General features: G+C 41.1%; 1 protein-coding gene across 5 annotated transcripts in view; it reads right to left on the reverse strand.

Annotated features, from left to right (window-relative positions):
• RAPGEF6 (Rap guanine nucleotide exchange factor 6) overlaps positions 1 to 16,300 on the reverse strand; it is a 99,687-nt gene that overhangs the window by 10,928 nt on the left and 72,459 nt on the right. For 2 of the 5 annotated variants that reach the window (XM_026045276.1, XM_026045301.1), the window contains 10 exons: positions 15,289 to 15,532; positions 14,873 to 15,030; positions 11,716 to 11,956; positions 9,969 to 10,352; positions 8,855 to 9,066; positions 7,874 to 7,997; positions 6,112 to 6,135; positions 3,930 to 4,150; positions 2,234 to 2,425; positions 722 to 856 (listed from right to left, as the gene is read on the reverse strand). In XM_026045276.1, coding sequence (XP_025901061.1) covers positions 722 to 856; positions 2,234 to 2,425; positions 3,930 to 4,150; positions 6,112 to 6,135; positions 7,874 to 7,997; positions 8,855 to 9,066; positions 9,969 to 10,352; positions 11,716 to 11,956; positions 14,873 to 15,030; positions 15,289 to 15,532 — 1,935 coding nt within the window. Of the gene's footprint in view, positions 1 to 721; positions 857 to 2,233; positions 2,426 to 3,929; positions 4,151 to 6,111; positions 6,136 to 7,873; positions 7,998 to 8,854; positions 9,067 to 9,968; positions 10,353 to 11,715; positions 11,957 to 13,775; positions 13,791 to 14,872; positions 15,031 to 15,288; positions 15,533 to 16,300 lie in introns of all 5 variants that reach the window. The other 3 variants (XM_026045267.1, XM_026045284.1, XM_026045292.1) reach the window with 3 other exon arrangements.

Consider the following 16,300-nt stretch of genomic DNA (forward strand, 5'->3'; position numbering starts at 1 on the left):
TTCAGCAATCTGAGGGTTTTTTTTKTTTTGTTTTTTTTTTWWAAATACATATGCCGTGGCTAAGTAAAATAAGTGACATTCTCCTGAAGGAAAGAGCACCTTGCGAGGGCAGCGGTGGGTTCCCGTGGGCCCKGACAAGCCTGGTCTGGCCGGGCAAGGTGAGCGATGCAGCCAGGTGCCATGCCGTGCAGTGCCAGCCCGGGGCACGGGGGAGGCAGAGCCACCTTACACTGTTCAGCAGGGAGCACGCGGGCTGCCTGCAAGGCATTGCAAAGGAATTCCCATCCGAGCTCGGCTAACGATGAGATGATGCTGGTTTGTCAAGATGAACGTATCAAAAATAAAGGGATTCTCAGGGCATCATGATAGACAGGGGCGTATACAGAGCCCTGTACGCAAGAACAAGAAGTATGAACAGTAGCTGCAGGGTTTGGAGGGATGCATTATTTCTGTACCTATCCAAACTGCTCTGTAGAACGCACAGTATTCACAGAACTCACAATTACTCTTCTTCCTACAGGACAGGTACTTTGAAGGCTAGAGAACATAAATACATTGGAAAACCACATCTATCAGCAAGTCATAGAAAGACATGATGCTTCTTGATATGAAGGCTCCAAAGTGTTATTTCTTAGGGTACATTTAATTGCAACAAACATTTCKGCCTCTGCATAGCCTGCTTTTGGCACAGCCCATGGGCAGGGSTCTGCGGCACACGCACCTTTGCGGGGAGAGCCCTGCGGAGAAGCCGGCGGGCTGGAGTGCAAAGAAGATGCCATAGACAGAGTGTCATCTGTTTGCTTCTTGGTACTCACTTCCTCCGACAAACTTAGTGACTTCTGTGGGGAGCCTGTGCCTGCAGAAACAACAGAATCATTTACTGAACATTCTTCTTTTGGCTAAGCACCCGYTGACACTATGTTGTTCCGTGATCTCTGAAATGTGTTGAAACATCCAGGTCATAACTGAAACCTTTACAACGGAAAAACTGATCAGTGTTTTGGTAAAAAGGCTAAAAACTGTATGAAGTGTGAGGTTTGGAGGAAATCCCCGCCCATGAAACTGCTGGGGAAGTGCTAAAAAAAGCTAGTTACATCATAGCAAATAAAACCTCAAGAGAAGAACATCTTCTGAATCCAGAGTGGTCAGACCGGTTTTTAAGGGCATTACATAACACGTAACACAAGCAGCAATGCATTGTACTTAGCAAAGCTGCTAATCCATTATTGCTTCTCACTATTGCTCCACGTTGCATGTGCCTGGTGAAGAATTCATCTGAGTTCCTGATAAGGAGGTTAGATTAATACTTAAAACATATGAAAGAACAGATAGCTCTCAACAGGAGCATCAAAAATAAAACTCCTGGCACATATCAAGTTGCAGAGACTTTTGACAGGAGATTTGAGCTAAATCACAAGACTTTCAGCTGCAAACACAACGGATATGCTGCTCCATTTTCTGAAACTATAGAGGATATTGATGCTTGATGTATCACAGAATCATTTCATATCATTTAAGTGCAATTAACCTTATAGCATTTAAGATTCCTGTGGCTTTCAAACAATATAGCAGCTGTGCAAATAGGTCAAAAGAATTTTAATGCAAAATACTGTTTTGCAACTGATAAATTTAGGGAAAAGTGGAAGCAGCAAATAACATTTGCACATATGCTGCTGCAATTTGACAATCATGTTATTATATTGATACTAAAGCTTAAAACACTAGATGACTGAAATTTGTTTGAACTATTTCATTATTATATACTGGAGTTTATTTGGGCATGAAAATATATAAGCACTATTAATCTGCTCTGTTTGTGCAAGATCTATTTAGAAAGCAGCAATACAGAGCAAAGGCTTAAGTGCGTCTGCCCTGTTCCAAACGTGGGTAACGGAGCCCCTGCAGCTAGACCATCCAGGACAAGTGAAACACTTGGACACTTTCCAGGTGTCCGCCAGAAACAACCACTGCCACAGCAAGTGACAGGTTACGATTAAGCATTTACAGACAGCTTTCTGCAATTAACCCCAGGTATTAAATACTTAGCTGTGCAAACTCCAGGGCAAATTACTCTTGAAACACACAGCATGCGATTCCCCTATTTTTAAGAAGGTCCAAGAAGCCTTAAACAGTGAAGCTAACTGTGAGGCCTGCAAAAGAGCATCTCCAATAAGCCCCAGGGCTCCTCTGCCTAATTTATTAGGCTCTCCGTGGCCGAGCTGCAGATACTCACTGAACGTGACGTGCTCCTTCGTCAGTCCCTTTTTGCGGCTGGGGTATAAATTCACGGACGGAACCTGCAGCACTTGGCTCATTCTGTTTTGCTGATGCTGATGGGCTTTAGTGCTTTGGCCAATTGATCGCATCGGTACTGGAGACATTTCTGAGGATTTTGCCCCTCTTCTCTCRCTTAAATTCTTTGTCACTGTTAAGAAAAAATATATAAATATCAATACAAGTTACAGCMGAATTACTATCATTCTAAAGCACAATCCATCCAGACAGCAGACAAAMCATTCAAAACGTCTCCTATTCCAGGCATTTCTATCTTGTTTTGTTGAAGAAATCACCTGATTTATTTCCACCACAATTTACTTCCATACTTTGCATCCTATGGACAAACACCTAAAGACGAAACAGGATCTCTTTGAGAAACATGGAATACCACATAAGGGAAGAGAGATGCTTGCTTTGCAGCTGGCAAGCCTTTCACTAGATGGCACAATTGACTTGCAGCAGGACCCTTCTGAATTTCTGCCTCACTTACAGAGCAATTAATAAACTGTTTGTAGAGCTGAGGCCATCCAACTTCTCCTAAAATTATTGCGGAAATACCTGGATTCCTGAATATCTGTTGCTTGGTCTTCAAGCAAAATTAGGATAATCTTGGTACTGAGATAAGAAGCTCCTACTTCCAGCAAACCCAGAGCTCTCACTTCAGCTAAGCTGATCAATCACATCAGTTACACGCTCCATGCTTCTAAAAGCAAAGTCTTGAAAAAAAAAAATTTAACATTATACCATATTAAAAAAAAAATAATAATATGAAATTCACAGTCTTAAAATTTTATCTTCAAATTGTCACCTCCTCCTTGGCCTTTTATTTCATGTCCTTAATGGATAAAAATGCTCTTTGAGAAAAGGAATAATGAAGAAAATGTAGCATGCTGCATTTGGACACGAGAAAAGCAAGAAATGCTATTTTCCTAGCAAGAYTATTACTTCTCTCTTTTGAAACAGTCCTAACTAACTTTCAAACACTTCAAAATTTCTCATTATAAAAATCATATGCAACTGCATTTTTTTATTTTTAAGTAGGAATTTACTGAACTGTTCGAGACAGAAGACACAGCTCATGGGATGGTGTTTAGGCAGACAGCTTTACAGGAGCTCAATTTATGAAAAAGTGTCCTGTTGCAGCCCTCAATTTTTGGCTGCCAAGCGACATCAATCCCATCTGTCAGAGCTGGCCTGACTTTCTCCTTCTCATCCRTCTTTTATTCTAAGCTGAACTCCACTTTCTATATTGATTTTGTCTCTTTTCATTTTCTTGCTGTTCATATGGTAAACGTTACTTTTATCCTTCCTAATTCCGTACAAGGACAGAGGGGCAAGAATAGATCTAATGTACTATTGAATTTCCTTGCAGACTGATGAAAAGACACACAGTTTAAGAACTAAAGGTCAAAAAAAAGAAAAAATCCCAACTCTCAGTCCAAAGTTTTGTGAGCTCAGTCAAGATCAGAGGAGTAATGCTGGCCTACTGAAACTGTATTACTTAGTCTGTTAGTACATGAATTGACAAATAAGCTTCTTTTTAACGTAATTTGTGCTGGAGAAGAGGAAGACCTTAATTAAATACATATTTCAAGGGAAGGACTTTCATGAAGTATGTAGATCAGGCCACCCTAAGAGCCCGCTGTACTCACAAGTGCTATATGCAGGCTCACACTGAAGCGACAGGATTTGGATCTTTTCCTCATCCGTTTCTACATTGAGGTTGGACAAGTACTGCTTCACCTTCCTGGCCATCTGGGCATCCTCGTAGAGCTTCTTGGCGTTGAGGAGCGAGCTGCGTCGGGCCCGTTTCTTGTGGGCACCTCCCTGGACGTCGAGCATGTTGGAGTTTGTACTGCCCTGGCTCAGGGACCTATAAAAGAAAAGAGCAGATAAGTTGATTTTCGGTTCTCATCAGCAATGAGGAGCACAAGTAGCATATGCTGTAGCAGATTAATACCAAAACTCTTCAGTTAGGGCTAGTACATGCTGATGCAAATGAGTTAAGAAGATGAACAGCATTAAAACAAGATTTGTTTTAAAATATTCTGGTAAAACTGATAGCAGTATTTTGAGTCAAGGCCAAGAATTGCTCATGAAAGTGTAGAAGTAGCAAGAACGAGGCACAGAGCTACGTAACTGCCCCCATCTAGCTCTGCTAATGAACGTTCATCTCCCTGTGCAAACCCACACTATTATGCCCACTGCAGACTGCAATTGCAGACCTGTTCGCTCACTTTGGGCCTCTCAGTTTAAGCAATTTGTGACCCACCACGTGGGTCAGAGCAGMACTTCTTGCGGTTCCACTGACCACAGAAGAGAGCAACCAGCATCACCCTCTTGGCACATTGAACTTCTCCTAACAGTCAAGCAAGAGAAAAGCCTATCTTACATATGCAAAGTGTTATTATGCACTTAATTCCTTTCTCCAGTTAACTAAAAACATGTACAAGAGATTAATTGCTCATGAAGCATCCCAAACACAGGTCATGGAGACAGTGACAACGTATGTTACRTATGTTCAGATTTGAACAGGCTTGTACCCATGAAAGAACACGACCAACACTTCTGAATGCTCTCATTTTACGCTGCCAGCTCTATTGCAACTGAACCAAAACCAGGTAAATCAATTTGTTTTACTTATATTAATTGCTATGCAGCAGTCATTTTTATTTTTCCTCATTTTAGTCCTCAGTGCCCAAAGGGCTGGTCTTGATATAGCTCAAATATACCCATCTCTTCCATTTTGACTGTCAAGTCACGACAGATGTACTGCTTCTAACCCATATTTATTTGTTTGATAAATTAAATTTGTAAGTAAAATCTGATGGAAAAGAATCAGGAAAACTATTATTTCAAGCTTTTTGTAAGCATTCAAAGGAATCAGTTTTAAGAAGCTAAATTCTGCATAAAAATATTTATCAATGTCAAGTATTAGAACTAAAGAGTGGAAAAGAGCTACCTGACATATTTACAAAGCTTAAATAAAGTCAAAAAAAGGAAAAAAGGAAAGACACTTAGTGCAGAATTGCATAGCTTAAAAATAAACACGAATGCTGTTACAGGTAAAGAGTAGCACATGGCGGTATGGACAGCTCTCGAACAGGAGGGTCCTTGTATGTGCTATGGACAAGCACAACGCTAATATCTAGTTTATAAGGGAACAGGGTATTGCTCTGGACTGACACTGCCCACACACTGAGCTGGGCTGCCTTTCACCACACGTGCACAGCACCCAAACAAGCTGAGTCTGGAAGTGCAAAGGTGGCTGGGCTGTCATTGGGCAAAACCCCAAATACACATTAAATATGTGTATTAAATAGGCAATATGTGTATTAAATACACAAAAACATATTAAATATGGCTTCACTGTCAGCTAATCACTGCCATTGCAAAGTATTTTCGTGAGCAGCTGCATTAGCCCATCCTCTCGCGCTCATTTGTGGTCATTCTGGTCCTCAGCTCTTGTGCAATTAAAATCCCAGGAAATTGCTGAGGAGTTTGGTGTACGCATCCTGGCTTAAACTTTTCAGACACACATCGGAAAGGAAATTATTTGTTTCCAGAAATGGTCTGTCTTCCAATAAAACAGTTTATTTTAATGAAGCCAAAATGTAAGCAACTTATCTAACACAGAAAAGCAACTCAAAAATCTGTACAGCTGCAGTATGAAGTTGACTGAAACCACTTACTCCTGTTTTTCAAAAAAATATGTATTGCAGGGTTAATAAAATGCATGCTGTATTTCAGGTGCATGCACTAAAAAGGAGGATGCAGTATGTTAAGAGTTGCATAATCTTTATTTATCTTAGTTGCATTCATCTCTACACTTACCCCAAACTTCTCCACCTCTTCTTCCTGTAAGCAAGAGCCATATACATTGAAGCATGTATTTGAACAGAAAAGCACAGGAAAAAATAAAACAGTTGAGAGTCAGGAAGAAAGATGTAGACAGGAAAGAACAGAAAAGAAAATTTTCTATACAGCAAAATTCTTCTCAAACAACAACACGGTGCTTTAATGGAATGCAAGGGCAGGACTCGCTACAGAACTTGGACATGGAGAAAATCTATCAGTTTTTTTTTTTCCTTCATTTCTCAAGTTCAACCTATACATTTACAAACCAAAACAATTTTTAATTTTCTTGTTARTTATTTTGCATAAGTCAGATTTGACTTGGCAGAGTGAAAGTTTAACTTCTTCATATTGCAGAAGATATAATTAAAGTAATTTATTCTATGCATTAAGTCACAGAACATATCTGAGAAATCATCATCAGTATTCAAGTTTATGATCTTTTTTTCCCCTCTTGATTGCTTGCTGGAAAACAAGCCGTTTGCTAAAAATACACTGAAAAGCTAGATGCCCTATATTAATTAGTAATGAACTTGCTAGCAAGGCTCATGTTGCCACTAAAACCTCTTTTCTTGTTCATTTTTAGTCTTCTTCAAAAAAGATTTTATTGGTAGCTTGTCACACACAAACTGATAGATCAAACACCAGAGGCAATGAAAATGAATATAAATGATGTGAAAACACAGAATGATTTTCTTTTAATCTTTGGCACTATTGCTAATATTAGCTAAGTATTTTACGTCAGCACGTACGCTTCAGGCCATTAAAATGTGTGCTGTAATTCTGAAAAACATACTAAAGGTAAGCTATTTATTCAGCTTTCAGTTCCTTTAATGACTGGAGCTCATTGGGTCTATAACGGTAAAGGGTATCTGGGAGATGTATTTACAGAAAGATTTCATCTGATAATGCCACCATTTCTGTAAAGCAGTTAGGACTTAACTAACTTACTCGAATTATCAAATAATTAGCTTTATCTTTTTATATTAAACAGGGAATTTGCCAGGTCAAATACAACAGTATCTCACTTTGAAAGCTGCGRATGGGCTTTACAGGAGGAGCAGGGCTCTGTCATTTCTGACTGGGGCTTTGCGGTGACGCAGAGCAGGACAGAGGCCAAGGCCTCCGGCACCAGCTGCCCATTGCAGGGGGCACAGAGGCTGCCCGGGGGCTCGTGCCGAGCTCGCCCCGACTGCACCAACCTGCCACGGGGATCTAGGGGCTCCGGCCTCGGCACACACGGTGCAGGAGCCCGTGCTCGTATTGCAGCCGCAGCCCCSCGGGCCCACAAAGCCGCTGCACTGAGTTGTGCTGGACACGAAGCAAGATAAAAACAAAAATATTCTTGTGACTCTCTTTCGTGTTGCCAGAGATTGCTTTAATAGCAACACTCCTGATTGATACATGGGTGGTTTAAAGATCTTTAYGTATGATGTCCCTCTAGCCCTTACATCTCTCCTGAAACTCTGACACTGMTGTTTTATTTAGCAAAAATACAAAGTGTTAAAGCTAAAGCCTGTTTTCCTTTGCTTTTTAAACCAGCAAATTGSTTTAGTGGTCATTAAAAGCAAATTTTAGAAGCACTGACGGTATTTCTGTAATTTGATAACGACTTCCATTCTGCTGCTCAACATTAACACTAGATCACACGGTGAAATACTGATGTGTTTACGCACACACACACGGGCAGGTCGCCACCCACGAGAGCCCCCGTGGCTGCCGGGGCTCTGCCCTCGCGCACCTTTGCCTGAACATCACGGCCGGGTCCATGTTCGCCGAGGTCATCCTCACCACCTGGCGGATCTCCTTGGCGATCATCCGCAGCTTCTCAAAGTTCACCAGGCCATCCACCTTGGAATCGTTTCCTGCAGAATTTAAACATGTACCAAAAAGAAATAAGAAAAAAACATTTTTTTTTTTTTAACTAATGTTACTAGTCCCCCACAATAGCTTCCCTGCTACTCACTGACACTCCCAAGGCTGTTTTAATTAAAACAGGAGTAAATGAGCAAATGGCATCATGACAAAATACAGATACCAGCCGGGCCCACTCACCTCTACAGCTTTCCCCTGCTCATCTAGCAAGGGGAAGAAGTAAGGGAATTCTGCCCAAATTCATTGCCATGGATTTTAAGGATAAATATAGAACTGGTATCAATAGCAGTCATAATCTGAAGTTAGTTCAAGGCTTTGAAATATCATAGCCAAGAATTTGTCATACTTAGAAAAACATAACTTTAACCAATTGTGAGCATGACTTTGTGTAAAAGAAAAAAAAAAATCAAGCTTTTTTTTTAAAAAGAAAATGCTGAAAGCAGGAGTAGGAGGTGTTAGATCATTGTAGCTCTCTGAAAGCCACAACATAGAACTAAGCTTAGAAACACTGTGGCTTCAAGATTTTGCAACAGAAATGTATTTGAAGCAGTCTAAGCTCTAGTTTGCGCACTCACTTTTCTACCATCCATATCTTTGATGGAATTTAAACACTGCTTGTAAATAATTTAAAATATGCACCTTTTTAAAAATTTTTATTTTTGTCTAGGATCAGTCTCTTCTGTTACACATTCAGGATTATCTTTCTTTTTACTCCTACAAAAGACATAGCAAACGCACCACCCTGGTGGCAGCTTCCCTTTAGTCACTTGCTGGATCACAGAGTGCTAAAGCAAGGCCCTAAACAGACTCAGTGCTTGGTTTATTATTTCTCCGTGCTCGACATTACCTTCGTGTAGAAATGTAATATCCTTCTTGACAACAGGGAAGAGGGGAATAATTGGAGGCTGCATGCTCTGACTGCTGAGGATGTTGCGGTATTTTGCCATGTTTCTAGATGGATCAAAAAGATCTTGAAGGTCTCTGAGGTGCTTTTCATACTTGCTTGGTAGCTTTTCCCACGTACCCCTGAGACGTGCTACTGGTGCTAGATTTAACCCGCTGCAAAACAGATATATTTCATTAGTAGCTGTTGAAGGGATCCCTGCATTTCAGAAAGCGGGGAAGAGTTAWTTAGTGTTTTTAAAGATTAAAAATAGTTTTCACAAGGTTAAGCTCAAGGCTAGGGCAATGCCAGACTGCAAGCAAGCTCATCACGATACACCACTCTGCCCACTCTCATGAGCAAGCAGAAACGAGAGCCTAGAGAGCAGGGCTGCTTCCCAGCTCAAACTGCAAGTTAACCTGCCAGTGCCATCTGCCTGCAGCACAGTGCTGCTGCCCACCTAACTTTTGTCCCAGTTCATTCCCATAAAAATCTATACCAAGCTAAGGAGAAAAGCAATGAAAAATTAATGAGTTAATTTATATAATTAGAGCAGCAAGTGAGAAGAGTAAACAGTAGATCACAAACAGAAGTGAAAAGACTTAAGAGCAAACATAGTATTTGTAAACAAGTATCGGCAGACTGAAAATTAAAGTAATAGATATGCCAAAAATTTATTATTGTATCATCATTCTCATTAAGACACTCAAAATGTAAAAATATACCTAGATTTARCTGGATATAAATTAGAAATCTAACTGAATATATCCAGCCTCCCTATCATAATTTTTCACCGAGTCAGCTCGGTGAGGTTTGCAAGGATTGTAAAGTTTCTGTAGCTGCAAAGGGCATTCTACCCTGCAGCATGTGCTAATAAAAGCAAGGTCAGATCTGCTTCCCGAAAATCTTCCTGGATTCACAATGGCTAACACACACTTTCAGGTTGATTTTGCATGGCTGTTTACAATTGCCTTTCTTACAGTTAAGGAAAACTGGCTTTCTTTGAGCATCTCTGGGAAGACCAATGAGCTATTTTGTACAAAGGGCAGAAAAACAAAAKTATCGGGAAATACTTCACCTGATAACCGCAAACATGGAATTGAAATTCTTGCATTCTCGACAGTGGAGGGCAATTTTAATGAAATGCTTAATAATCTTCATTCTCTTGAGTTGGTTGGGCTCTGCTAAAATTTCCATGGCAACCCAGAAGGTCTCTTGATTTATGACATCCTCAAACTGTTTTAGGCGAGCGTTTCCTGTTTTGGAGTCCAGCTTATAAAGGTCATCAATGTACTCCGTGGGCTCAATATTCCGAAACAGTTCAAAGTCCCTCATGGAAAGCTGCGTGGCAACCTCAATGGTGCTGAGCTGCAGGAGGGAAATTTGGCTCTCTCTCAGCAACTCCTGAGCATCCTCATCSGAGCAGAGCGTCTCCGTCTCCATGTTGTTTTTCAGGTAATACCTAAAGATCAATTGCATCRTAACAAGACATTAGGGACAGAGTTCTGAGGGCTGCAGAGCACACCCACATTTAATGACACCAGGGAACTTGGTTGCTTTTGGCACCATCAAGGTTCATACACAAGAGCTCTTCTGGGTGACAACATGGAGCGAGGGGCAACAACAGACATAAGAACAGACAGCATAACCCTGTACTTTAGCATAAAATGCCATCGCTATCTAAGGAAAAACACTTTTCCATCATTTCAAAGCCATTTTGATCTTTTCTGCCTCTCTGTTAATACTATTTTCTATTCAGTACTCTAACACGCAGTAGCTTTCACCTTCAGAGAAAGGTCAGTTACTTATCCTTTTGTTACTTCAGCAGTGAAAGACCATTTTAAGCATGCATTAGCTTTGAGAAATGTTTGAAATCTGTCGTTAATGTATTTCTCCGTTTCTCATATAAATTTAGTGTGGCATATTAATATATATATGAAATACACAATATTCAGCAAATGAAAAGGTATCTGGAAAATTCATTTTCATGGTCTAAAGCAGATCACTTAAATACAGCAAAGTCTATTCCTCTCAAATTCTCTTTGTTGCCTAGAAAAGAGAACTAAAGAATTTTTTACTTAATAAGCCCTTCCAGCATGTATCAGGTCATCAGATAAAATGGAAGCACTTCAGTTTTCAGAAAACATTTGTAGCAGCTCACATAAAAAGAAAAGAATTTATCTCAGGTTAGTATCAGTTCACTACAATACTGTATCACAGAGAAAGAAATTACTTGTATCTTTTAATCACAAAGTACATATGGAAACTGTCAGAAAAAAAATATTTCCAAGAGCAAGCTACTACATACATTATGCTGATCTGCTGAATTTCATTGTCATTAAGTGAGCTTGGGGTAGGTTTGGGGAAGTTTATTTTACAGTGGAAGGGAAATAGAAAAGAGTGAGAAATGAATCACTGGATTTATTTGCCTATTTTTCTAACAGCCAGTTGTCCTCGCTCCCTCTCCGGAGCTGTGTGTAACCCTGGAATTCCCAGCAAATGCATCTGTCAGGAAACTCCCATTTGTGTTCCCAGGGAGGAATGCAGCTATTTAAGAGCCTCCCACAAACGCACTGTAAGGATTGCTGTGCTCTGGGAAGGCTCCCTTGCTAATTCGTGGCTCAATAGATGGATGTTTTCACAGCTACAGGCATTTAGGAGAAGTCAGGTGTTGCTCCAGCCCCTTCAGCCAGCCTCCAGAAGCATATCCAAGYGTTTTGCTCCTATCTTAATTTAGAAGGAATCGCTCCCCCATGCTTATGTTTCAATCCTAAAAGGCCGAGTCAAATAAATGCAAAACGCGCTTAAAATCAGGGTGCATTTACCGCCCGTTGAGCTGAATCCTGTCTGCAAGCTTGGAGAACTGGTCGGGAAGCCTCCGTTGCTTGATGACCCCCTCGGGGCTCACGGAGACCTCGCAGAGCGAGTAGGTGTCCGGGGCTCCCGTCAGGTTGAACTCGTGCACCGCGTGGCTCACCACCTCCTTGGCTGTAGTGTCCTTGCTGATGATAATGTAGCAGCTCTGCTGGTCCGCTTTGAAAACTCGGATTACTTGATCCGGAATATCTAAAACAACAGACGAATGTCTTTAAAGTACAAAGTTGCTTTTCCCTGAAAACGCACAAGGTCATTTACTGCATTGCCTGACAGCCAGAAAACAAAAACCAGCAAGCAAGACAAAAAAAAAAAAAAAAAAAAAAAACCATGCTGGACTTGATAAACGCCTATAAATATTCATTAAAATACCCAGTCTTTTCCCTCGGCTGCAAATGAAACAAGATTCTTTTCTTCTCTCCGTGCTTTCACACAGAGCTCACCTGCGTATTACACCATGGCCGTGATGAAAGCAAAGGCATTCATGTTACAGGCATGTCACCAGGACACCATCACATGATTATTCCGCACATTTTTGGCGCCTCTCGGAATTTTTGGAAGCAYGTTTGCCTGCTGAGGGATCCGAGGGGCCAGGCCGCTCCTCCGTGTCCCCGCGTGGTGGCACTGCGTGGTCTGCCCTGCACCAACCCACCTGCCATCCCCACCACCGGCCTCCCTAACCCAAGGGGCCGAGMTGCTGCCAGCACACAGCTCTTGCTAGAGTGCTCATTTATAACGCATTTCATGTAGAAAAATACGGATTTACTCAGAAAACAGCTTTATCTGAGGCAGATTAGAGCAGATAATATAAATATATTATCTCATGCATCAAACGTGTTTACTTTACGGCTTGATGCTTGCGATAATTCACTTTGTTCCTATTATATAATGCTCGACTTTCAAAGCGACGTTGACTGGAAAAAAAACAAGGTCAAAAGCACCCTGTTAATTAAATTCAAGGGAACGCAGTGGATTTTCTTTGTTTGTTTATCCCCCCTCCTTGATGCCTGAAGACCAAGCCCGGGCAGGCCGGGAAGGCCACATAGAGGAGCGATGTTGGACGGCARCTCTCATGGAGCCTCCATCCTAACAGCCCCAGAGCCTAAAGCTCCTCCAAATCCTGTCTCCGAGGCCAATGTGCCCTTCATTCCTGCATCAGAGCTGCCCACTTCCATCTCCAAGGCCTCGCTGGGATAACAGCCCCTCCTGCTGTTACTAGATGGAGCTTGAATATCGGTGATGAGAAGCACCACATCCATGCGTGGAGGAACAGAGCTTCCMTTCCAGGCTGCCCACAGACTGTGCAGGACACATGGAGCCTTGGGGACAGGACAGCAAGGTCCCCATCTTCCCCAGGTGGAGCCAGCCCTGCTGCTAGACCAGCTCCCCGCTCGTCTGCACACCAGGGTGCCTGTACTGGCAAAAATACTACYGGGTGCGATTCAAATGTATGTGAAATGTCGCTTCGCAAACAAAATTTACTGCAACTTCTGAGTGACAGATGATAGAAAATGTTACCAGTACACAACTGCATTTATGGTATTTCTGTTTTAAGCATGTAAATATGAATAAAAATTACTTCCCTAGTCATCATTTGGTGTGTGGCTGCAAAGCCGAGGTGGACATTTCCAGRCAGCATGCACAAAATTTAAGTTACGCACAGTCCAACAGAAGAGCAAACTAAACCTCCAACTCTTGCCATCAAAAACATCAGTTTCTATAAATGGGATATAAGTAATTTCATTCCCTTGAAGGGAGCTGAGTACTAAAGTAACTTTCCAAAGAATATTCAGCACGTCAACAGCCTGGACCTCAGTGCAGCACTGTCATGAGATCAGAGCAGCCACAAGGAAGCCCACGGATGTATTTTAAGGGAATGTTTACAGGGCACTCACTTTGTAATGCCAAACAGTAACAACTGTGTCAATAAAGTGTACAAAAATGTGTTAGGTTTAACAGGCAAGACATGCAATATTAAGGTTTCCAAGATGCTATACATCAAGATACTTACAGTAAAACCCAACAGCTGCAGGCAGGGGGAAAAAAAAAAAAGGAAAAAATTGGTGTCAACACTAAATCCAGATTTAGGTATTTATAAAACTTAACAAGAGTATGCAATACACTGTCAAAAATTTTTGACATGCCAAATATGCCAAAAAGATGCATATTTGTTACAGTGAACTTAATAGAGTAGAGGTAAAAAAGACTAATTATTCATAGCTCAAAATTATGCAGCAAACTGCAGAAATTTTCAGGGAAGATTCTTAGAGACCATGTGTGTAGCTCTCATACAAACAACAAGAAAACATATTTGCAGCAAAAAAAGGAATTCATTTGTCATGAATATTTATGAATCAAACAGGATATATTTGTGCACATCCCTTTTTGGGGAAAATATGCAAGTTTACATAAGGRTAAGTCTTAGCCACAAGGCAGTTTACAGAATATATAATTATGCACACAACTTGCAACAGAGAAACATGATTCTGACTTGACATGTTTACAGGCAGCTGCATATAACTAATACCTCCTGCAGCCACTCCATTAATGTTCTTCCTACAGTAGCAGCAATGGAAAAACAAGACCATAAATCTAAAAAGTTATTTCTTTACAGAAATACAACGAAGAAGCCTAATGCTTGTAATACAGGCGGCGTTAACGTTGGTACCTTGGTAGCCACAGTGGTCCTATGATACCCACAATGCTGCTTGAAATATAAATTTAAAGATGATGGGTGGACAAATCAAGTCCTCAGCAGARCCGGTTTTGGGATGGGATGATACAGAGAGAAAGGGGCAGACAAGGGCAACCCTCTTCCACTGGAGCTCTGGTAAACTCCAGTGATCAAAAGCCACTTTCGGTGGCAGGTTTCTTTTCTTTGTGAGATTACAGAAAGAGGCCAAAATAGCAGGTGAAATTTTGGGCAGTTTATGCTTTTAGTAAGTCTCCAAGTTTGGAGCTTTTAAGGTCATGGGATAAATACATTTGGGATAAATACATAACTACATTCAGCATGTTTGCAGCTGGTAAAAAATGCAACTTCCCTCCTCAAGCAGCTGCCTCTTAATTAGAGTTATCATATAAATCAAGCTCGCGGTGCAGTTTTACCTGAAGGGTTAGAGAAATCCAGAATGCTCGTTGTAGGCTGCAGCAGGTCCGGGCTGCTGGACGAGAGCGTGCCAGGAATGGGCATGATGGCCAGGCTGTGCCGGCACTGGCGCGTGCCCACGATGCTGTCGTCCTGCGACTGGCTCACGCTGCCGTCGCTGCAAAACAGGCCACAATGTGTCATGTGCAGCCAGCTCCTCACGAGCACCCCAGCACGAGGGAAAGGGGGAAACACAACAGCGCTGGGGTGGTTTAATTGCACATTGGAGCCAGGCTTTAAGAGCATGGGCAGAGAAAAGCAGATTTGAAAGYGTTCACTGGGAGGAAAAAAAATACCTTGGTGTGAAGATACTAAGCAGCAATGTAGCAGTTTAAAAGGAAAAGAATTACTGTTTTGCCAGGAGAGTCTGACATACCTGAACAGTTTTGGAGGCAAGATGCTGAAGCGTGTCTTGTCTAAAATTTTCCTGATTCTGTTTCTCCCACCAGATACAGTGTTAGCTTTGATTTTCTTGTTTGCTTTTTCACGTGGAAACATCTGCTCCACATCTCCAGGCATATCTGGGATGGAGTAACGGTTGTTTTTCTTCTCTGCAATTTTGGGAATATGGGGGATGCCGTTCTTTTCTTGTCCTATCCTGCAAAGCAGCTCTTTGAACACTGTAAGAGAAGATGCAAACACAGTGATTTCCCTTCACACTGTCAAAACTTACACAGCACTTTCCTCTTCCCAACTCTTTGTTTCCCATACACCTCCAGAAAAAAAGAAGCCAGCAAGATGCAAACTAGCCAGCATGTTATGTTTTAATTTAGATTTTATGGGTAGGAGTCTTTTCCCACGCAAGGGTTGTGCTATTAGGTTCACAGGCAAAAACTCTACATGTTCAATGAAAATAAACGTTCTACATAGTTGGGCTCTTCCAGCTACTTTCAAAATTAATAAATTTTACAGCAAATTCAGTAAAGCTATGCTCACTCAATGCAGTCGGTATTACATTCACATCAATCAGCTTAATGTATTTATTAAAAGTAATATTTATGTTATTTGAGTTTCTTTCTAGATTAAGATCTTTCTCAGCACAAATTCAAATATAAGAACAGGGACTGTTCACTGCCAACATGAGGTACTCAGCAGTCAGTTAAAAGACATAATAGTAAATACTGCTGTTGAAAAAAACTCAGAGCGAATTCTTTATGATCCATCTGAGAAATCATCTTGAAATTATAACAGTGAGCAGGAAGAGAGCTCACAATCCACTCATAAAAGCACATTGCTTATATTAAGCAAAACGTGCAAACTATCACTGTCTCAGTTATAGCTTTGACTTATGTTATTTCATACTAGTCTAGATCACAGATTAACACTATTTCATATTCATTTGAAATTAGGATATTAGGTTGTTATAATAAACAACTGCAGAGATCTTG

The sequence above is a fragment of the Nothoprocta perdicaria genome, unplaced genomic scaffold (genome assembly GCF_003342845.1).
Source record: "Nothoprocta perdicaria isolate Ctin4 unplaced genomic scaffold, notPer1 scaffold_107, whole genome shotgun sequence".
NCBI classification, from domain to species: domain Eukaryota; kingdom Metazoa; phylum Chordata; class Aves; order Tinamiformes; family Tinamidae; genus Nothoprocta; species Nothoprocta perdicaria.